General features: G+C 35.3%; 1 protein-coding gene across 3 annotated transcripts; it reads left to right on the forward strand.

Moving 5' to 3' along the window:
- Positions 1–352: 352 nt before the first annotated feature.
- LOC110620400 (condensin complex subunit 1) lies at positions 353–9,478 on the forward strand. 3 transcript variants are annotated; one of them, XM_043959440.1, is made up of 17 exons: positions 353–556; positions 1,194–1,609; positions 1,695–1,855; positions 1,941–3,129; positions 3,338–3,529; positions 4,049–4,699; positions 4,788–4,964; positions 5,157–5,224; positions 5,365–5,587; positions 5,674–5,773; positions 5,888–6,003; positions 6,083–6,140; positions 7,411–7,562; positions 7,646–7,838; positions 8,561–8,722; positions 8,795–8,888; positions 9,046–9,478. In XM_043959440.1, the coding sequence occupies exons 1-17, from the start codon at positions 421–423 to the stop codon at positions 9,047–9,049; spliced, it is 4,092 nt and encodes a 1,363-aa protein (XP_043815375.1). In that variant the 5' UTR covers positions 353–420; the 3' UTR covers positions 9,050–9,478. The 3 variants fall into 3 exon arrangements, with proteins under 3 accessions (XP_043815375.1, XP_043815374.1, XP_021619813.1); XM_043959439.1 differs by having other exon boundaries at positions 9,058–9,478; XM_021764121.2 differs by having other exon boundaries at positions 1,194–1,516; positions 9,058–9,478.
- The last annotated feature ends 14,750 nt before the right edge of the window (positions 9,479–24,228 follow it).

Here is a 24,228-nt window from a genome sequence, read left to right on the forward strand (position 1 = left end):
TTTAAGTTGGACTAACAATTTAGTTCTTAAATTTTACTTATGTTAACATATTGTTTTTTTTTTTTAAATGGATTTAAATTTACAATAATAATTAAAGGCAAATAGAGATCCATTTTAAAGAAAGACTAATTTATTAATAAAAGTAAAATTTAAAGGCTAAACCGTTACTCAAATTTAAAATAGGGATCAATCTGAAGATTTTGCTAAATATGAGGGATTTAGCTGTAAATTACCTAATATTTTAATATTAAAACCGTTATTCAACCGTGTCCAAGAAAAAGTTTAACCCGACCCGAATAGTTACTCGCAGATTCCCGCTCCTTCCAAACATTTGAAATTGATGTGTAGGTCTCAGCAGGTCACCACTTGAAACTAAATCTCAGAAAAGAGAAACTCTCTCTTTTTCTTCTTCTCTCTACAATGGCTCCTCACTTTGTCTTTCCTCGGACCCTCCGATCTCTGGAGGAGGAGCAGCCCGGAGACAATCGTCTCTACGCTCAGAACCCAATCGATACCGCTTCTCTTCGTCCTCCTGAGCTCGAAGAGTTAGTCAAAGGTCAGTTCTCTCCCCCTCAAAATCCCAACATTTTCTTCCATCCCTCTCCTTTCCCAAGGAAATTGTGTGATTTTAACTTTTAATTTCATTGGGTTTCTGAGGAATTGAATTTTGATGCCGGTTATATCCCTAGTCAATTCCGAAAATTCCACATGTGTCCTAATTCTTTGGTCTTTACTATTGAATTTAAAAAGCTGTTTGGTTAAGCTCTTCATTTTTCTAAGAATTTAACTTTTTAAATAAAAATTTAGTCGTTCTGTGAGACATTGTTTGGTAAATGGGAAGTTGTGGGAAAAGAGAACAAGATACACTTCAGCAAGCTCCGAAAAAGAATGTTAAAGAATTCACCTGCGTTTGCATCAGTTTGATTTTTCTTTATCTTTGGGTTTCTCTAGTTTCTTTATCTTAGAATCCCTCCTTCTTCTCTTTATCTTTCTATGGGGATCAGGCTGATATGAGGTAAAGCTTATGAAGTTTGGAAGGTTGCTTCTCTTGTTTAATAAACAAAATATACCCTTTGTTCCTATTGTTTTTGTTTCCAAGTGGGCATGAAAGGAAATAATCTTAATCTTCTTTTGTTCACAAAATGAATTATGAGAAGAAAATAATTAATTTTGATTTTTTTTTCTGTATACAGATGTGTCCTTTGATCTGTCGGATAAAGAACTTTTCTGCATTGAAGAACAAGATGTGTTTGATCGCGTTTACTCATTGGTATTGGGTTTCTCTACTCTCACCTCATCTTGTAAACTCAATCTTTTGGAGAGCCTTCGATCCAACCTCAGTGTTCTTCTCCCAAATGTGGACTCACTCTCACGGGTTTCTCAAGGCCAGGATGATGATCTTCCAGTGCTTGATAGGGTCACATCACATAGGAATGCTTTCAAAATATACACATTTTTTCTACTCAACATTGTTCTGGCAGAGGAGTCCAATGCGAGTGCAAATACCAACTCAAAGGTGCATTGTGTCCATCTTTCTGTGAGAAATTTCTATGTACCACTCAAGTGTCTTCTTAGCAGCTTAATTGCTACTGTTTTTGCTATCTACATCGTCAGTATAGATACCTCTTGATTTTATTAAACGTGTTTTTGCTATTGTAGTTGTCAGTTTAGAAGTTTCTTGGTCATTTGTTTAGGTGACAACAAGTACCAGGAAGAAACAACCATTACACTCATGGAATTGGGAACCACAGAGGGGTCGGATACTTAATTTGATCGCTAATTCATTAGAAGTCAACCTTGATTTGCTTTTTGGATCATCAAATCCAGATGAAAATTATCTTTCCTTCATTACGAAGTAAGAACAACTTACCGTCTTACTATGTCTCGTATACTTTCATGAGTATTAGTGTCATATTAATTTATGGCTTTTGTTTTTACAGAAATGCTTTCTCTATGTTTGAGAATCCATCACTCCTTAAAGACTCTGAAACAAAAGATGCTCTTTGCCGTATTATTGGGGCTTGTGCAACAAAATACCACTACACAACACAATCATGTGCATCGATCTTGCACCTGATTCACAAATATGATTTTGTTGTTATTCACTTGGCTGATGCAGTTGCTGGGGCTGAGAAAAAATATGCTGATGGAACTCTTGCAAGTTCTCTTATTAGAGAGATTGGGAGGACTAACCCAAAAGCTTATGTGAAGGACACTAATGGAGCTGAAAATGTTGGCCGTTTTCTTGTAGAACTTGCCGATCGGCTGCCAAAGTTGATGTCAACCAACATAGGTGTTTTGGTCCCACACTTTGGAGGGGAATCTTATAAGATTAGGAATGCTTTAGTTGCTGTTTTGGGAAAGTTGGTTGCCAAGGCATTTAAGGATGCTGAGGCTGAAGTGAGTTCTAAATCTGTTCGTCTTCGAAGCAAGCAAGCTATGTTGGAAATTTTACTAGAACGTTGCCGAGATGTCTCTGCTTTTACTAGGAGCCGGGTCCTTCAGGTTTGGGCTGAACTATGTGAAGAGCATTCTGTTTCAATTGGTTTCTGGAATGAGGTTGCAGCAGTTGCTGCTGGGAGATTGGAGGACAAAACTGCAATGGTTAGAAAAGCTGCATTAAATTTACTTATAATGATGTTGCAGCATAATCCTTTTGGTCCACAACTTAGAATAGCTTCATTTGAAGCAACCTTAGAGCAGTATAAGAAGAAACTGAATGAGCTTGAACCTGAAAAAAAAGTACAGAGTGTTAGCAATGATTTACAATCTGATAGTGATACCTTTGTTGGAGAAGGTGAGGTTGATAATGTAAACGACGAAGAGTTAGCTGAGGAACATCAAGAGAGTTTAACTGATAGTTGTCTGCCTCATCTAGAAGAAAAGATCACTCAAAAGGATAGCTTAGTGCCAGATGTTGGGAACGTGGAGCAAACTCGGGCTCTGGTAGCATCTCTTGAGGCTGGCTTGGGGTTTTCTAAGTGCATCTCTGCCACAATGCCTACTCTTGTTCAATTGATGGCTTCATCTTCTGCCACTGATGTTGAGAACACAATTCTGTTGCTGATGAGGTGCAAACAGTTCCAAATCGATGGTGCTGAAGAATCCCTCCGTAAGATGTTGCCACTGGTGAGCTTTTTTACTCAAGCCAGTGAAATAATGACAAGACTGGAATCTGCATAACAACAACGTCAACTAAGCCCTAAGCCAAACTAGTTGGGGGAGGCTATACAGATCCTTTGTCAACATTTAAGCTTGACATCATATTTCGTTAATTCTACGTATAAGCTTCAAGAATTTTGACATTGATATTATACTGCATATGCTGGTCTTGTAGGTATTCTCACAGGATAAATCTATCTATGAAGCTGTGGAGAATGCATTTATCACTATTTATGTGAGGAAAAGTCCAGCAGAAACTGCTAAGAATCTTTTGAATCTTGCCATAGATTCAAATATCGGAGATCTTACAGCTCTGGAATTTATTATCAATGCCTTGGTGTCTAAAGGTGATATATCTCCAAGCACGGTGCGTCTCTTTTCAATTATATTTTTATTAGACATTTTACTAAATTATGATAAATTGGTTCTATTTGTTTTGGATAAAACAGATGTTTAAAATGTTCCTTTTGTCATTCTGAATAAACTGATTATTATATTTACTTAAAATTATTTCAATTGTTTCTATACAATAAATAAGCCCAATTGGGTAGGAATGCTGCCCCTCGTAACTACTGGATCTGAAGCTTTATTAGTATAGGCACATCCAGATATAGAACGACACTGAAATTGTTGATAAAGTTTGTTCCATTCCGTTCTTTTCATGTGTGGTAGCAACCAATCACTCGTTACATTCAAGGCAACTGGATGGGTCACAGGATATTAAGTTTGTGAGATATTTTTATATGGTAGTTGAGGTTTGTGCTTTGGTAGCTAAATTCATGCGGGAGTTGTATGTTCTGTGTTGTTATGTCAAAAATAAGTTATTTTGAATTTAATAAATTCATTTTTCAGAGTCACATCTGTTGCAAATTATTTCTTTCTGCAGATATCTGCATTATGGGATTTCTTTTGCTTTAATATCAACGGAACCATAGCAGAACAAAGTCGTGGTGCATTACATGTACTTTGCATGGCTGCAAAATCATCCACTGGAGTTCTTGGCTCTCACTTGCAAGATATTATTGATATTGGCTTTGGTCGATGGGCTAAAGTGGAACCTTTACTTGCCAGAACAGCATGCATTGCCATTCAAAGATTGTCTGCTGAGGATAGAAAAAAATTGCTGGTTAGTAATGGTAGTCGTGTATTTGGTATGCTAGAAAGCTTAATTACAGGCTTTTGGCTCCCAGAAAACATATGGTATGCTGCTGCCGATAAAGCAATAGGTGCCATATATACAATTCATCCAACTCCAGAAACCTTAGCTGCTGATATTGTAAAGAAATCTTTTAGCTCTGTTTTTGATTGTAGTGGAGAACATGAATTGCAGAATGACATTGATAGTGGTAGTCACAATGCTCTCACAGCAGTTCTAGTATCCAAACTTGGTAGATTTTTATTTGTTATAAGTCATATTGCCATGAACCAGTTGCTATACATAGAATCCTGTGTTCGAAAAATCCAGAAGCAGAAGACGAAAGAAAAAATGGGTACTGATGTTCAGAATGTTGGCATAAAAGCATCGAATACTCCAGATGTACGTTGCAATTTGTATGTATCATTGTAATGATTTACAATGAGCCTTTTATTTCACTTAAGAGACTTGCTTCAATTTTTTGTTACAGGATAACAATATAAATGCTGAGCTAGGTATTGCTGCCTCGGAAGATGCAATTCTTGACACACTCTCTGAAAAAGCAGAGCAAGAGATTGTTTCTAGTGGTTCTAGTGAGAAGAATTTGATAGGGCTTTGTGCACCTTTCCTGTCAAAGCTTTGTAGAAATTTTAGTTTGATGCAAAAGGTGATCCTTCTTGTTTGCTGGTATCTTTTTAAGCATTCACAACCTTTAAACTTTCCAAGCGATTTGCACATGGAAATGCAATTTCTTTGTTTTTTTCCATGATGTTAAGGCATCGATAAACCATGACAATCATATCCATCCTTCTTACTTTTACATCTAATGCTGACAGCTCTTTTTTTTTTTTTTTGTCAGTATCCTGTACTTCAGGCATCTGGAATGCTCGCTCTTTGTAGACTGATGATTATTGATGCAAATTTTTGGTGACCTGTCTCTCCCTCTCTTTCTTCTCTCTCGTAAATACATATACACATTTTTGCAACGTCCACACCTGCATATGTGCATTCATCAGTCCCATGTGAAGAGGACTGTATGCTTAACTTTTGAGTGTATCTATTTTCAGTGATGCAAATCTCCAGCTTCTGTTCACAGTTGTGGAAAGTGCACCATCAGAAACTGTTCGTTCCAATTGCACTATTGCTCTTGGAGATTTGGCAGTTCGCTTTCCCAATCTGTTAGAACCATGGACTGAGAACATGTATGCCCGCTTACGAGATCCTTCACGTTCGGTTAGGAAAAATGCTGTGCTGGTTCTTTCGCATCTCATCTTAAATGACATGATGAAGGTCTGAGAACTGCTAACTTCATTTTCTTCCTCTTTGCTTGTAAGTTGTAATCATGCAAGATCTGATTACTTGCCATGCTTGGATAGGTGAAAGGTTATATAAATGAGATGGCTCTATGTTTAGAAGATGAAGATGAGAGGATATCAAGTCTGGCTAAACTTTTCTTCCATGAGTTGTCTAAGAAAGGTAAGTTGCTAAGAATTCAATCTGGGATGGAAAATTTTAAGACTCACTTCATTTTGTCGTTTCTTCTGCTAGAGGGATTTTGAATATTTTTCTTACTCTAAAATGTAAATGCAGGAAACAATCCTGTATATAATTTACTTCCAGATATACTTGGCAAGTTATCCCACCAGAATCTGCAGAGGGAGTCTTTCTACAACATCATGCAGTTCTTAATTGGTTCCATAAAAAAGGTATAAGACTGTTTCAACCTCTTAGTTCATATTTTCAACTAACAATGGCTTCAATATCAAATTTTTGCATCTTTTCCAGGAAAAACAAATGGAAGCTCTTGTGGAAAAGCTCTGCAATCGGTTTAGTGGAGTCACTGGTATGTCTTTAGTATATTTTTAAATATATTGCCACTATGCTGACACCCATCTATAGTGTTAGGCCATATAACCATGTGTTACAAAGTGAGACTCAGTTGAAAATTTATTTTTCTTATTAAAATAATATACTAATATATTTATGTAGCATTATTTCTGATCTAATTGTTATTTGTACAAGGATACATTTGGATAGATATACTAAACGTATATGAATTTGATTTAATATTTTAAGCAAAAGATCATAAAATTTCAATATAAAGTAATCATAAAATTTCAGTATAAAGTAATGTAGTAATGTTATATATCTCATTATTTAAAATCCAAATCAAGCTGAAGGTGTATTTTGGTTACAGTATCTTTTCTATTCGCCACAATGGCCTCCATAATGTTTGCGAGCTGTAATAATTGAAGGGCTTTGCAAATTTTGAAATTTCTCTTTTATTATGTGTTGCTTGTGCATGTGCTGTGTTGGAAGATTCTATATTATTTTATTTCATTTTTTTCCAGAAAGGAAGAAATTACCAAAATGATCATTGTTGATCATGTAGCCCAAGTACATTGGACATTGCCCTTGGAAAGGTTGAACCGCTTAAAGTATTCTTGTATTCAGAAACCTTTGAAGTAGATACCAATGAAACCTTTTCAATCCTTGGCTCCAAACGGAGGGGAAATCTTTCATCATCTCTTGGTCATATTAAAGATTGTTATAAGTATGAAAAAAAAAATCATCAAAATGGACAAAAAAAGGAAATACATGTACAAAAGGAGAAAGAGAATAAAAAAGAAAAAGGTGCACTAAAATAAGAGAGACACACGTAGTAAAGAAGATAGCGCCCTTTAACCTGTCTAAACCTTAGGATCTTCTGCAGCTGGATTCTAAAAGTGCTACCAATTTAGGACTAAAACTTGGTCTCATTATCTCATACTTATTCGAAACAAGCTCCCTTCACTTTCATCTTAAATTGTTGCCTCTGACGGAGCATAAGCTTCCAGAAACTTGTACTACTAAAATAGACAGCAACAAATAAATACATAAAACTATGCAATTTTTAAAACAATGCATGATGCCGTGGTTGAAGGAAGCATTGCACCCAATTCTTCATCTTAAATAAGCATTTTATTGATTTGCAGGGACTTTTATGTTCTTTTGATCATAAGTTCATAACTTTGTCCCATATTTGTTATAGCAAATTAAGTCCATAAGTTTCTTAGCTTCAGTCCTTTCAATAGTTGATTAGTGGTCACTTTGGGAAATACTTTTTGCTGCAGATGTTAAGCAGTGGGAATATATCTCTTATTGCCTCTCTCAGCTATCATTTACTGAGAAGGGAATAAAAAAGCTCATTGAATCATTCAAGACATATGAGCATGTCCTGTCTGAGGATTCTGTCATGGATCATTTCAGAAGCATTATTAACAAGGTAATGCATATCTGTTTTTCTTGTGCATCTTCTTATTTATAATGTTTTATGATATGTTCTCTGTTCACATTAATCTTAAACAGGGTAAAAAGTTTGCAAAACCAGAGCTTAAGTTATGCATTGAGGAGTTTGAAGAAAAGCTTAATAAGTTCCACTTGGAAAAGAAGGAGCAAGAAGAGACAGCAAGAAATGCCCAAATTCATCAACAGAAGGTTGAAGATATGGAACATGTTATCAGGTCTAGAAATGAGGGTGAAGAATCTGATAATGCTGAAGGTTAGTGCAGCTATCACTATGCTTTAATATTAATTTCTTTAACTTTTCACTATTTGCTTGAATTCCTTTCACTGTATCTATTTTTGCAGCTTTTGCATAGCATCATTGGAAACTAATGAATTTATTTAGAAGATGTTTCTTGAGTTGCATGACCTGATTATTTCCATTTGTTTTATCTTTCCTGTCAAATCAAGGGTGAGCCAGAGTTTCTGCAAAATTTTATTGTCAATAACTCAATGAGTTTCTATGATGTCATTTAATATTCTTGAGCAGAAGTTAAAATAATAACTGGAAAGGCTCAAAGTGGATAAACAGCTCTTGGAGTGGACCTCATATATCCAAAATGACGAGCAAATGCCGGTCATGAAATACAACTATTTCAGTTAAAAAACCCCCCTGACCCGCATAAGTTCATAACATGAATAGATTGCAAAAACATTTGCAGATAGCACTCTTAATTTTCCATTGCATTTGACCAATTTTTGGAGCAACAGGGTGGAAATCTATCATTGCTTCGAAGTTCTATTCTTTGAGAAGTTCTAGAAGTTTTAGAAATTCTATAGCAACATTTCCTACCTTGATGGTGCATGGCATTATTGGTGGGTGTGCTATTGGTCCTCTAGCGAAGTGTGCTTTACAATGCAGATTTCCTTCACTGATATTTTCTTCTATTGTTGTAAGGTTACAGTATAGGTTCCTAATCTTGGTTATTGGTAAAACAGATGAAGTCATTGATCCATCCATGGAAGGGATGCCTCAATCTATGAATAAAACACCAGATACAAAACTTGATGATTCAGATGAATATTCTGGTGGTTCTAGTGAGGTGATAGAGACAGAACCAGATGGGACTGAAGTCCAATCACCAAAATTTATCACAGAAGGTAATAGAAATTCTATGCTTCCATTATAATTCAATGCCACAATTCTTTGCTACAACATATTATCATTTGCAGGAACCTCCACATCAAGAAATAAGAAAAGCAAAATGAAAGATCACAAAAGTGGTATTTCTGTTTCTGGTAGAAGAAATACAAGATCAAAACAAAGGTAAATTTTCAATTTTCATAACATTTTTTATGTACTTGATCTCTTGCATGTTTCTGTAAGAATTTGTTATTTATTTGTCTATGATTACAAGAAACATAACTGAATATTATTGTTTGGCATACCATTTATGGACCCAAGAAAATCTTTAACTTTGTAGATGATAATGCAGGTAGAAGAGTTAGAAAGTCTAAAGATCCATGTTTTGCTGTTCACAACTAAAGAAAGTAAGAAGTTTCCTCTCACTAGGTTGTTGTAAGAAGTTTGCAAACATTTGTACCGATAAAAAAATAACCGTAACAAAATCATATATTAAAAAAATGTTCATTTTCTGAGTGGGCATCCTGTATTTAGAGCTAAGTGTATAGATATGAACTAGTGTTTACTTTCAAATTGTGGTCAAGTCTTTGAAAGCATATGTGTATGTATGATAGCTCAAACATGGCAGAGTCATCTTAATATGTAGATTAACAAGTATATCCTATTTGCTGATGTTTTAGATGTCAGTCAATGTTCATACCTGATTACATTCACTTAGCTGTCGAGTGAGTTGAAATTGTTATGCTATGATGGATTAGATATACTGATATGCTGACTCTCAGACTCTCATGTAGTTCTATTGAAGTGGATAGACTTGTGCACTATGATCTACATATTTTGATCGCATGCTGTAAAACAGCCGAGTTCTAGTTGATCCAAATAACTTTTGGATCTATTTTGCCAAAATGATTAAGCCAAAATGATTAAGTAGGTTTAAGTTTAGCTATATAAACACTTACAGATTTAGTCTGGTGGTAAGTGTATCTGAGTAAATTCGAAAGGTTTTCTGTTCTAATTCTCTAATCACCTAATCCCCATTTAAAAAAAAAAAAAAAGAAAATTTAGCTATATAAATCTTTTTAATTTTCCATCCTCTAATGATGTGAGATGTTTCAGTTTTTTGGGTAATATTCCTGGTCAATTCACCAATGTTTTTTAATGGAATTTGAATCAAATAGACTAACTTTGAATCCATCAGAGTGATGAATTAGCAAGCAAATTAGTCCAGTTTTTAAAACACTAATTAAATAATGTAAAACTTAACTTGATTTTCATTACAAATCTAAATTTAAAATAATTATATTTTGTACACATTTTATTCAATAATTTTATTATGATTTAAATTATATATTGTGAATTAAACATATTTATAAACTTTATAAAATATAAAAATTAATATCTATATGCTTTTACAAAAGACTTAACTAATAAAAATCACAAGCTAGCTTTCTATTGAGCCTATTCATAATTCTAATATAGAATTTATTCATGACATCATTTCAAAAAAAAAAAAATTCTATTCATGAGATAATTTATATAAATTTAAATTTAATTTTTTTATAAATAAACAATAAATATTAAGTTTGAATTTAGAAATTGAAATTAACTCGGTTTATTTAGAAAATTAGTTAAACCAAGGTGAATTTATAAATAAGTTAGGTTAGTTACACCTCCGACCTAAATGGTTCCATTTTATTTTTTAAATCTCTAAATTTTATAGATTGGAATCGCCAATCTTATACGGGGTTGTGTGGTTTAGGTAAGATAATAATGAAGTAGGTGTGAAGAAATGAAGGTTGGGTAAGCTAAGTGGGCATACCAATTTATGTCGGAACGAAACCAAGCATGTAATGAATGAACACCATACATGTACTTTGAAATTAACCTACTCAATATTTGAATTAAAATTATAAATAATCTATTTAACACTTAAATTTCTCAAAATTTTAATAATTAAATATAAATTTATTATGTCGATAATTTTTATTTTGTTAATTATATTCTAAATTTTCATAAAATAACAAAATTATTTACAAAATGAAAAAGCTTTAGTGGATATAGAATGTCAAAATTTTATATTTAATTTTAGATGATAAAATTTTAATTTTAAAATTTATTGTAATTGTAATTAATTTTTAAAATTATTTATTTAATTAAATACTAAAATTTAAAATTTTACGTTTAATCATAATAATTGTAAAAAAACTTTTTATTTTATATCTAAAATCTTAAATTTATTTTAATTATAGTCAATTTATAAAATAAGTCTGACTAAATTTAAATTATTATATATGTTATGTCAAGAATTATTTATTTACTTTTTTTAAATACTAAATAAATCTATATAAGTCGCTTTTTAGTTCTAATTATTTATATACTGGAAAAAATTTAACTCTTATTGTTCTAGTTTCTAAATTAAAATTTAAAAAATTCTTTTATTTTCCAAAATGGAAGATTTTTGCTATAATTATGTTTAAATATAAAGTTTTAGTCTTTTATTTTTAATAGACCAATAAAAAAGAAATTAAAATTGACAATGTGAATAATTTGTATTTAATTTTTAAAATTTTAATAATTAAGTTTATAAATAAATTATATTAATTTATATTGATAATACATAAATAAAATAATAATCTCTATTACATTTAGAGTTGGAGGTACTAAAACGTAGGATATACGGTTCCGGTTCCGTGACATTTGTTTGCAGGAATTGAAAGTAAAATCGAAAGTCAGTTAATTTTTTTTTAAATCATAAATATAATTAAATTTCGATACAGTTTTGATATTATTTTATATTTTTCAGTATAATTTTAATATTATTTTATATTTTTTATTCTAATTTGATTCTAATATTACTTTTTATTTCGATTTTAATTTTAATACGATTATTAATTTTTATAATAAAATTTAAATTTTAACAAATACTAATAATATAATATTAATATTATTTATATTAAATTGACAAATCTCACATTTCAACTTTAAAATAATATTAAATATTTATAATATTATATAATTTTAGATAAAATTATGTAATATCTAAAATTATATTGTTTGACTGAATAGTATTTTTTAAAATAGTTATAATTATTTTAATTTAATTTATTTTTAATTTTATTAAATTATATTTTATTAATATATAATTTAATTAATATATATATATAAAAGATAATAATAATTATGAATACATATATACATATATAATTGAATTTAATAATTTATATTCTATTAATATCAATTCTATTAATATGATATAATCTATTTAAATAAAATAAAATATAATTAATAAATTAAATTAGTTGAATTAAAGTTTTATAATCTTTAATAATTGACTAATGACTAAAACATATAATAATTTTATATATACATATAGATACTAATAATAATTATAATTATAAGTATATATATAATTATCATAATAATTTATATTCTATTAGTATAATTCTATTAATATTGAGATAGTATATATACATAATTTATTTAGATAGAATGAATTTTAATTAATTAATTAAATTATACTATTATAAATATTAAATAATTAATCAATAATTAAAAGATATAATAATTTTATATTATTATTATATACGTATATAAATAATAATAATCGTTATAAATATATTTACTTATATATAATTATTTTAATAATTTATATTCTAATAGTATAATTTAAATAGGGGATGGACCGATTATAGCGAAATTTAAGTATTTTAATTTTAAAAATATAGGAAACGCTTTATTAATTAAGAATAAAATATAATTTATTCTAAAATTAAATAAAATTATCATAGTTGATTTATATATTAATAATAATATAAAAAAATAAATAATATTTTGAGATGATTAATTAAATATTGCAACATAATTAATTAAATAATTTGATTTAGTTATATAAGGGTAAGCTTCAATTATCAAGAAATTAATTAGCATAATGGCATGATAAAATAGAAAGACGAGTGAGATTAAGAAAGCACGGCTGAGTATTAAGTTTTTTAGGAAGAATAATAAATATAATAAATTTTAATAAAAATGTCCATATTGCCCCTAAAATAAATTAAGGGGGAAGTAGATTGAAAATAAAATGAAAGAGATTTGAAATTTATTGTTGAACAATGAGAGTCCTGAACAATGAGATTTGAAATAAATTTATTGTGAAAAAAATATTTACACTGTGTTGCTGCTTTCAACCAACAGTTATTTTTGTATTTATTATTTCATCTATCTCATAATTTTTATTTATTTTATTTTTTTATAAATATTAATAAATATAATTTTTTTTATTAATTTTTCAATTATATTCATATTAAATATATTAAAATTTATTAAATATTAAGAGATATTTTATAAAAAATTTTAAAAATAAGATAAAATTAAATAAATTTATAATAGTGAATTTATATGTTATTATAATTTATAAAAGAAATTGATAATAATTTTGAAATAAAAAAATGAACAGAAATGTGATGAGACAGAAGAGAAGAAGTATGTTTTTGCTGTTCAGTGTGCTTATGTGCGTTGCTCACAAAATATGCAAAAAATAAGTAGCATTCTAGTCCAATTCACCTTCTTAATAATTTGTTGATACGTTGCGTTTTATGTTAATGAAATGAGTATAATTGTTTAACAAAACACAGGAGTGAGACTTGGGAGGCTTCAATTCATGCTTCTTCTCTTCTGCAACTTCTCTTACTGGAAAATCCTTATAAGGCCCTTCATGCAAACACCTTCACCCTAAAATGGATCAAAGGAGAATCTAGCTCTCATTCTTAACTGATAAATAATATATCCCCAAAATGAAAATTACAAAACTATTTTTTAAGTGATTCGTTACTATTTATTTTTAGATAAATAATATTAATATATGTTTTCAGAATATCTCCCATTTTAATGTGTATTTTTCTTTAAAATTTTAATAATGTTATAATACATTTTTCATAATTGAAATATTAAATAATAGATTTCTTATAATCATGGTAATTAAATAATAAATTTCTCTATAATTTATTAAAAATTAATGGCAAAAAATATATATTTTTAATTTTATTATAATTACACTCTATATTTATTTTTATTAATTAAAACTTAATTTTTTAAAATTATACCGATTGTATTCCGTCATTACTTTCACGGTTAAAAATTAATGAAATTAACACATCACTTACCATATCAATGCCACATCAATATACCACATCAGTAAATTTCAAGAAAAAATTAATAATAATTTAAAATTTTAGGGTAGAATTATAATAAAATTAAAAGTATAAATTTTGTAATAATTATTTATTTTATTAATTTTTTTAAAATTCACCCTAAATATTAATATAATTTAAAAAAATAGTGAATTAATATTATACTTAAGAGTTTAAAAAATAATTTTAAAAAAAACACCCTAATATATTATTTTATTATTTTTTATTATTTTTAATATTTTTAAATTAAATCATGTTAAATATTATTTTAAATTATTTTTTAATACTTCATCACTAACGTATTTGATAAGATTTTTTTTTAATGATAATTTGAAAAGGAATGTTAAATAGTAAATATATCAAATAAATTTAAAAAAATCCATCCATAATGATTTTAGTCAAAATAAGTTTAAGATAAATTATTATTATTTTAAAATTATTGATAAAAATTAAAATAAAATTAAATAATAATAATAGTAATTTTTAAATATATTTAATAGTAAAAAAGGATAACTTATTTTATAAGATTCTAACTATACAAATAATAATAGATATATTTGATCAGATATTAAAAAATATAGTTTAAATGATAAAAAATAAAAATATAAAAAAATTATAATAAAAATAAAGTATAAAATTTTTTTAATGATTAATATTAAATTTTACTGATGTATTAAGGTAATATAATATTTAGGTGATAATTTTATAAATTTTTTAATGATATAAGTATTAATAAAATATTATTGAAATAATTTTAAAAAATTAAATTTTAATTTAAAAAATTTATAATAAAATTAAAAGTATATAATTTTTTTACCATCTGACTCATTTGTTAAAATTAGCTAAAAATGTTAACTTTACACGGAAGTAGGTGGAAACATCATAACTATCTACGAGAAGCCATTTAATATGACACGTGCGGAGGGCGAAAGCTTTCGTCACTGTAAATTGTATTGTCCGCATCATTTGTCGGCGTCACCTAAGACCCCAACAACCAACGGTTTACTCCTAAAAGGGGCTCAACTTTTCTTAATTGACAAAATTATTAAATGAAAAAAACAAAATATGACAGCCTTTTTTAGAACTTATTAGTTTTAATTGAGATGCTTTTCACGTGAATTTAATTTATTTATTTATATATTTATATTATAAATTTAAATTATAATAAAAAATAAAAATTTATTATTTAATTTTTAAATATTATTATTATTAATAAATTCATTTTTATATTTTTATATATTTATTAAAATATTTTTATTTTTTTCATCTGTTAACTAAATAATATTTTTTAAAGATATATAAAAAATAAAAGATAAAATTTTTAAAATTTTATTTTATTTTTAAATAAAATCTATTATTTAATTTCTTTATACTACTATTATTAACAAATCAGTTATTATATTTTTTAAAATTTATTAATGCACATGCATATAATCATGGCATTTCACATCATCATTTAAGACAGGACTCCACATCCTATCCTAGTGGACATGATCTTTCTATTGTGCTTGACCTTCTATAACCTCTATGAGCCCGACACTCTAGGTCCGACCATATAAACCTAGAGCTCTGATGCCAATCTGTAACGACCCGAAAATCGGACCGCTACCGGCGCTAGGATCTAGATCGGCATAAGGCCGCCGGGACCCGTAGCAAGCCTGACATACCTCCTGCAAACCTGTTTAATCCCATACATGATCAACAACATACATAAAAATTTGAACTTTTTTTTTTCATTCATTCATTCTCTCATACACCCAACTCAACCTGTGCATGCACTAAACATAAACATAACCATAAACATTGACCCCTCTTTGGGGATCTCATCAATGCCCCAATGGGTGACATAACATGTGTTGAGTTGGTTTACATAAACATCATAAAGCATCTAAGATCATGTATTAAAAAGGGATAACAACATTCTATGGTCAAGCACACCTCTAACATCCATGAACATCATTATATTACATTTCTATACTGTGCTTATACAAAACATCTCAACATTATTCATGTCCACACTATCTATTACATAACCAAGACTTCATTACTCATGCTGACCTCCTGGTCTACTCTGTACCTGCAAACCTGGGGGTTAAGGGAGAGGGGTGAGCTATAAAGCCCAGTGAGCAGAATAATAAAACATTTAAAACATATGATAACATGGAATGCATCACATCACAATCATATCACATCAAGGATGAATTTGTCACCAATAGTCCTCTACATGGTCCAATTGTGCCAGGGGCGTAGAATGGGCCTCACTGGTCTTTCTCTTACATAACATAACATAACATAACATTCCGACTGTGCCAGGGGCGTAGAATGGGTCTCACTGGTCTTTCTCTTACATGGTGCCAGGGGCATAGAATGGGCCTCACTGGTCTTCCGTACCGTATCATCATCATATCGTAACATACGAGGACTAAAAGATCATTCAACATTCATCCGCATCATCAACATATTATGCAATGCAACATATTCGTGAGTTCTAATGCAAACACCCTATTATATCTCATGGCATTCATGATGCGTGAATCATGCTAAAACTGATTTATTTACTTTAAAGCATAAAGAGTTATTCCACTCACCTCTAGCTAGCTCTAACAGACACAGAAGCAGCTGAACTCACTGCTGGGGTCCTCGGTTCCTCGGGTCCGAACCTACACAGGTGGACTCAAATGAGGGACCAAACATACATGAACATGACTCTAAAATACTCCCCAAAAACCCCCTAAAAACACCTCAAAACATCCATGGAAAACATGCAAAGGAAGGCTGAACAGGGCACTTTCGGCGGCAGTTTCGGCGGCCGAAAGTCAGGCAGGTTCGGTGGCACCTTCGGCGGCCGAAAGTCCCAGACAGAGACGAAACTCATGCATGTTCGGCGGCACTTTCGGTGGCTGAAACTGCCCTCCAGAGACGAAAGTCCTCTTTCGGGAGCAGGGTTCGGCAGCCGAAAGGCTTGCCTCCCAGGCAGGTTCGGCGGCCGAAAGTCCTTCGGCTGCCGAACCTGGTTTTTGCCAAAAGGTCAGAAACTCGGCTCTTCATGCACAATAGCCTCCCATTCCATTCAAACATGCATAAACCTGATCTACAACATGCATACTCAAGCATACAAGCTCCTAGGGGCTTCAACTGTCTTAAACCCCAACTACAACACATCAAGCAACCACAAACATCATACATTGCTCAAAGACTTAACATAACCCATAAAACCAACCAAAACCTAAACATGCATTTCTACCCCATAGATCAACTTAAAACTTGTTTAAAATATGCAATGAGCTCAAGATCGGCTCTTACCTCTTGAAGATCAAGAGAAAGACGACCTAAACTTGGAAACCAAAGGAAAAGAGCTCCTGTGTCTTCCAAGCTTCAAAACTTGCTCAAATGCTCAAAATCTTCAAAATAAAGTGAAAACTCATGAAAATCTCGAAAGATCTGAAGGAAGAACTCAAAAATTGGTGAGGGACGGCGGAGAGCTCACCTTGGTCGAAAATGGGGAGAAAAGCTCGCCCATTTCGGCTAAGGGACTCCTTTATAGATGGCTGGCCAGGCCACATTCAGGAGCCGAATGTGCCTCCGCATGCATGCCATATTCGGCGGCCGAATATAGGGTTCGGCGGCCGAACCTGGTTTCCCTCACTTATGCCTTCGGAGGCCTAAGGCACACCCGAACACATGCATGTTCGGCGGCCGAACTTGAGGTTCGGCGGCCGAACCTGCATCTTCCTCCAAGGCTGTTTTCATTTAAAATTCAACTTCCTTTTCACTTAAAATCATAAAATACATTAAAACATTTTATAACAACATGGTTTTTCCTTTCTAGATGGTTCCGACATCCGAGATCCCACCGGACGGTAGGGATTCCGATACCGGAGTCTAGTCGGGTATTACATTCTTCCCCTCTTAAGCACATTCGTCCCCGAATGTTCACCAAACAAACACAAGCATGGCATACACATAACATACATACTAAGCACATAAAACTTACCTTAGAAGAGATGAGGATATTGCTGGAGCATGGATTCCCGTGTCTCCCAGGTACACTCTTCGATGTTGTGGTGATTCTAAAGGACTTTCACCATCGGGATTTCCTTGTTTCTTAGCTTTCTGATCTGGGTGTCTAGGATCCGTACTGGCTGCTCAACATAGGTGAGATCCTCTTGGATCTCCACATCAGGCTCACTAAGAATCTTGCCCGGATCTGACACGAACTTTCTTAACATAGAAACATGGAAAACCGGATGGATTCTTTCCATTGAAGCAGGCAAGTCCAGCTTGTACGATACATTCCCAATCTTCTGCAAGATCTCAAAGGGTCCGATGTACCGTAGAGCTAGCTTACCTTTCTTCCCAAACCGAATCACCCCTTTCATTGGAGACACCTTGAGCAATACCAAATCCCCCTCCTGAAACTCTACTTGCCTTCTGCGGATGTCTGCATAACTCTTCTGCCTGCTTGCAGCAGTTTTGATCCTTTCTCTGATTGTGGGCACCACTCTGCTGGTGATCTCTACTAGATCAGGCCCTGCCAAGGCCTTTTCTCCAACCTCTTCCCAGCAAACAGGTGATCTGCACTTCCTCCCATACAAAGCTTCATATGGAGCCATCCCGATGCTAGCATGATGGCTGTTATTGTAGGCAAACTCCACCAAAGGTTGATGCTGCCTCCAAGAACCGCCAAAGTCCAGCACACACATTCTGAGCATATCCTCTATTGTCTGGATGGTCCTTTCTGATTGTCCGTCTGTCTGTGGATGGAAAGCAGTGCTAAAATCCAACTTGGTACCCATGGCATCCTGCAGACTCCGCCAAAACCTGGAGGTGAACTGGGGTCCTCTATCGGACACTATTGAAACAGGAACCCCATGCAGCCTGACGATATCATCAACATACACCTGCGCTAACTTGTCCACAGAATAGCCACTCCTGACAGGGATAAAGTGAGCAGATTTGGTGAGTCTGTCCACAATCACCCATATGGAGTCCAATCTGTTGGACGTCACCGGTAACCCCACCACGAAATCCATAGCTATATTCTCCCATTTCCACTCTGGAATAGGTAGCGGGTTAAGCATTCCAGCCGGCTTTTGATGTTCCAGCTTCACCCTCTGACACACTTCGCAGGCTGACACGAACTGTGCCACTTCTCTCTTCATAGCTGGCCACCAATAAACCTTCTTCAGATCTTGATACATCTTGGTGGCTCCAGGGTGAATGCTGTATCTTGCATTATGAGCCTCCCTCATAATGTCTCCCTTCAGCCCTATGTCATCTGGTACACACAATCTGCTCCCATAGCGGAGGATCTCCTTGCTGTCGAATCTGAACTCGCTATCCTTGCCTGACTGAACAGTCCTGGCAATCTTCACTGACTCTGGGTCCTCATGCTGTTTCTGAGCCACCTGCTCCAGAAACACGGGTGCCACTCTCATCTGGGCTACCAAAGCGCCTATACCAGACAACTCCAACTGTAGACCTCCATTCATGAGCTCGAAGAACTCCCTCACTACTGGCCTCCTCTCTGCTGAAATATGGGACAAACTGCCAAGTGATTTCCGGCTTAAAGCGTCTGCCACAACATTCGCCTTACCCGGATGGTACTGGATCTTGCAATCATAGTCACTAAGCAGTTCTACCCATCTCCTCTGCCTCAGATTCAGATCCCTCTAACTCAAGATGTACTGCAGGCTCTTATGATCGGTGAAGATCTCACATTTAACCCCATAAAGGTAGTGCCTCCACATCTTGAGTGCAAAGATTACCGCTGCCATCTCTAGGTCATGTGTAGGGTAATTCAACTCGTACTTCTTCAGCTGCCTAGAAGCATAAGCAATCACCCTTTCATTCTGCATTAGTACACAGCCCAGTCCCACACGGGACGCATCACAATAGACTGAGAAGTCTTCATTACTAGATGGCAGAGCTAACACTGGTGCTGAAGTCAACCTCTTCTTTAGCTCCTCAAAGCTCTCCTCACACTGGTTGGTCCACGCAAACCTCTGGTTCTTCTTAGTCAGTCTGGTCATGGGAGCTGCAATCTTAGAGAAGTCCTGAACGAACCTCCTGTATTAACCTGCCAAACCCAAGAAACTCTTGATCTCTGTCACTGTAGTGGGTCTAGGCCAGTTAGCTACAGCTTCCACTTTCTTGGGGTCTACCTCGATTCCATTTTCTGACACCACATGCCCCAAGAAAGAGATGCTCCTCAGCCAGAACTCATACTTGGAGAACTTGGCATACAAGCCATGTTCCCTCAAGGTCTGCAAAACCAACCGCAGATGATGGGCATGCTCCTCTGCATTCTTGGAGTACACTAAGATATCATCTATGAAGACAATAACAAAGTGATCCAGGTACTGGCTAAACACTCTGTTCATGAGATCCATGAATGCTGCAGGGGCGTTGACCCGAACGGCATAACAAGGAACTCATAATGCCCATATCTTGTCCTGAAGGCTGTCTTCGGCACATCCTCTTCCCTTATCCTTAGCTGATGGTACCTCGATCTCAGATCTATTTTGGAGAAACAACCTACTCCTGCTAGCTGGTGGAATAGATCGTCGATCCTTGGCAACGGGTACTTATTCTTGGTAGTGACCTTGTTCAACTGCCTGTAGTCGATACAAAGTCTAAGGGATCCATCCTTCTTTTTCACAAATAGCACTGGAGCACCCCAAGGTGAGGTACTCGGTCGGATGAAACCCCTATCTACCAGCTCTTGTAACTGCTCTTTCAACTCTTGTAATTCTGCTGGTGCCATCCTGTAGGGAGGGATAGAGATCGATCTAGTTCCAGGCATCAATTCAATTTCAAACTCTATCTCCCTAGCAGGTGGTAAACCTGGCAGCTCGTCTGGGAATACATCTAAAAACTCACTGACCATGGGCACTGAGGCGGGCTCTCTGACATGACTATCCAGCTCTCTCACATGAGCTAGAAAACCCTGACAACCCCTCCTGAGCAGCCTGTAGGGCTGATATCAAACCTCTAGGTGTACTCCCCCTATCTCCTCTAAAGACAACCTTTGACCCATCCTGACATCTGAACCTGACTACCTTGTCTCTGCAATCCAAGGTAGCACCATGGGTAGATAACCAATCCATCCCTAGAATGACGTCAAAATCTGTCAAATCTAGAACCACAAGGTCGGCGGAAAGGCACCTTCCCTCAACAAAAACTGGAGTACACTGGCAGACTGACTCTGCCACTGACGGGTCACACTTGGGTCCACTGACCCATAGGGGACACTCTAACCCAGAGACCATCAATCCCAATCTCTCGACGGCTCTCGGAGCTATGAAAGAATGCGATGCACCAGGGTCCATTAAGGCATAAACATCTGAACACCCAATGATGAGATTACCTGACACCACGGTGTTGGATGTATTTGCCTCCTGCTGAGTCATGGTGAAGATCCATGCTGGAGCTGACGGGCCCTCACCCCTGAAACCCGCTGAAGAAGAGGCTGCCCCTCTCCCTCTGCCTCTACCACTAGCCTGAGTCGCGGCTGGAGCTGCTGGCTGAGCCACACTACCAGAAGCTGTCTGCTGAGACTGCTCAAATTCAATCATTTTCAGCTCCCTAGAACTGTCAGGGAAAGCCCATCCTGCAAACTCATTTGCAAACTCCTCCCATGATAGGCTGTCCAATCTCGGGTTCACATAATTCTTAAACCACTCTCGGGCCTTCTTGCATTTTAATGTGAACCCAGCCATCTGAATGGCTCTACTGTCATCAGCTCCCATCTCATCTGTAATTGTTTTGACCCTCTCAAGGTACACAAACGGGTCATCACTGGTTTCAAACTGGGGAGCACCCAGCTTCATGTAATCGGTCATCTTGACCTTGCTCCCTCCAGATGAGCTAGGTTTAGGCATTTGGGTTTCTGGGACAGTAGGTGCTGCTGGTGTTGGAGGAGGTGCAGCATCCCCCGGGGTAGGGTTTGCTGTACCTGGATAGAAAGATGGGGGTGGGTACATGGGGTACTGTGGGTACGGTGGGTAGAAAGGTGGGTATGGCATCTGAGAGTGATAAGGGTTAAAACTGGGGTAATTCGATGTACCTCCCATCGAATACCCGGGATTATGTGAAAAGGGTGGGTAATAGGGTGGCTGAACAAATCCCGAGACCTGAGTGCCTCCTTGGGACTCTCCCATTCCCTCTTCCGACATACTTACTCCGAGACTGCCATCCCTCCTCTGATCCACATCCATCTGATCCCCCACATCCTCTGACATATCCCCTTGCACTGTCCCCCTCACTGATCTGCTCCTACCCAGATCCAAAGACCTTCTAGGGTCTCTTGCTGCTCTTTCTCTGCTGGACCTACTAGACATTGCCCTTGGCAATGCAGGAGGACGGGCATCAGTGCCCTCGTCCTGGGGTGGTACTCCAGTCAATCGCGCAGATCGACGAGTTCCTCTCATCCTGTTTTCTGAAAAATAACACACATCATATAAACATTAGCATCAAATGGTTCATGTGCAAACACATGAACCCGCATCACATACATCACATACATAGCATATCATTAATGCACATGCATATAATCATGGCATTTCACATCATCATTCAAGACAGGACTCCATATCCTATCCTAGTGGACATGATCTTCCTATTGTGCTTGACCTTCTATAACCTCTATGAACCCGACACTCTAGGTCCGACCATATGAACCTAGGGCTCTGATACCAATCTGTAACGACCTGAAAATCGGACCGCTACCGGCGCTAGGATCCAGATCGGCATAAGGCCGCCGGGACCCGTAGCAAGCCTGACATACCTCCTGCAAACCTGTTTAATCCCATACATGATCAACAACATACATAAAAATTTGAACTTTTCTTTTTCATTCATTCATTCTCTCATACACCCAACTCAACCTGTGCATGCACTAAACATAAACATAACCATAAACATTGACCCCTCTTTGGGGATCTCATCAATGCCCCAATGGGTGACATAACATGTGTTGAGTTGGTTTACATAAACATCATAAAGCATCTAAGATCATGTATTAAAAAGGGATAACAACATTCTATGGTCAAGCACACCTCTAACATCCATGAACATCATTACATTACATTTCTATACTGTGCTTATACAAAACATCTCAACATTATTCAGGTCCACACTATCTATTACATAACCAAGACTTCATTACTCATGCTGACCTCCTGGTCTACTTTGTACCTGCAAACCTGGGGGTTAAGGGAGAGGGGTGAGCTATAAAGCCCAGTGAGCAGAATAATAAAACATTTAAAACATATGATAACATGGAATGCATCACATCACAATCATATCACATCAAGGATGAATTTGTCACCAATAGTCCTCTACATGGTCCAACTGTGCCAGGGGCATAGAATGGGCCTCACTGGTCTTTCTCTTACATAACATAACATAACATAACATAACATTCCGACTGTGCTAGGGGCGTAGAATGGGCCTCACTGGTCTTTCTCTTACATGGTGCCAGGGGTGTAGAATGGGCCTCACTGGTCTTCCGTACCGTATCATCATCATATCGTAACATACGAGGACTAAAGGATCATTCAACATTCATCTGCATCATCAACATATTATGCAATGCAACATATTCGTGAGTTCTAATGCAAACACCCTATTATATCTCATGGCATTCATGATGCGTGAATCATGCTAAAAGTGATTTATTTACTTTAAAGCATAAAGAGTTATTCCACTCACCTCTGGCTAGCTCTGACAGACACAGAAGCAGCTGAACTCACTGCTGGGGTCCTCGGTTCCTTGGGTCCGAACCTACACAGGTGGACTCAAATGAGGGACCAAACATACATGAACATGACTCTAAAATACTCCCCAAAAACCCCCTAAAAACACCTCAAAACATCCATGGAAAACATGCAAAGGAAGGCTGAACAGGGCACTTTTGGCGGCCAAAAGTCCCTCCAGAGCTGAAAGTCAGGCAGGTTGGGCGGCACCTTCGGCGGCCGAAAGTCCAGACAGAGACGAAACTCATGCATGTTCGGCGGCCGAAACTGCCCTCCAGAGACGAAAGTCCTCTTTCGGGAGCAGGGTTCGGCAGCCGAAAGGCTTGCCTCCCAGGCAGGTTCGGCGGCCGAAAGGCTTGCCTCCCAGGCGGGTTCGGCGGCCGAAAGTCCTTCGGCTGCCGAACCTGGTTTCTGCCAAAAGGGCAGAAACTCGGCTCTTCATGCACAATAGCCTCCCATTCCATTCAAACATGCATAAACCTGATCTACAACATGCATACTCAAGCATACAAGCTCCTAGGGGCTTCAACTATCTTAAACCCCAACTACAACACATCAAGCAACCACAAACATCATACA

The sequence above is a fragment of the Manihot esculenta genome, chromosome 8 (assembly GCF_001659605.2).
Source record: "Manihot esculenta cultivar AM560-2 chromosome 8, M.esculenta_v8, whole genome shotgun sequence".
Classification (NCBI taxonomy): Eukaryota; Viridiplantae; Streptophyta; class Magnoliopsida; order Malpighiales; family Euphorbiaceae; genus Manihot; species Manihot esculenta.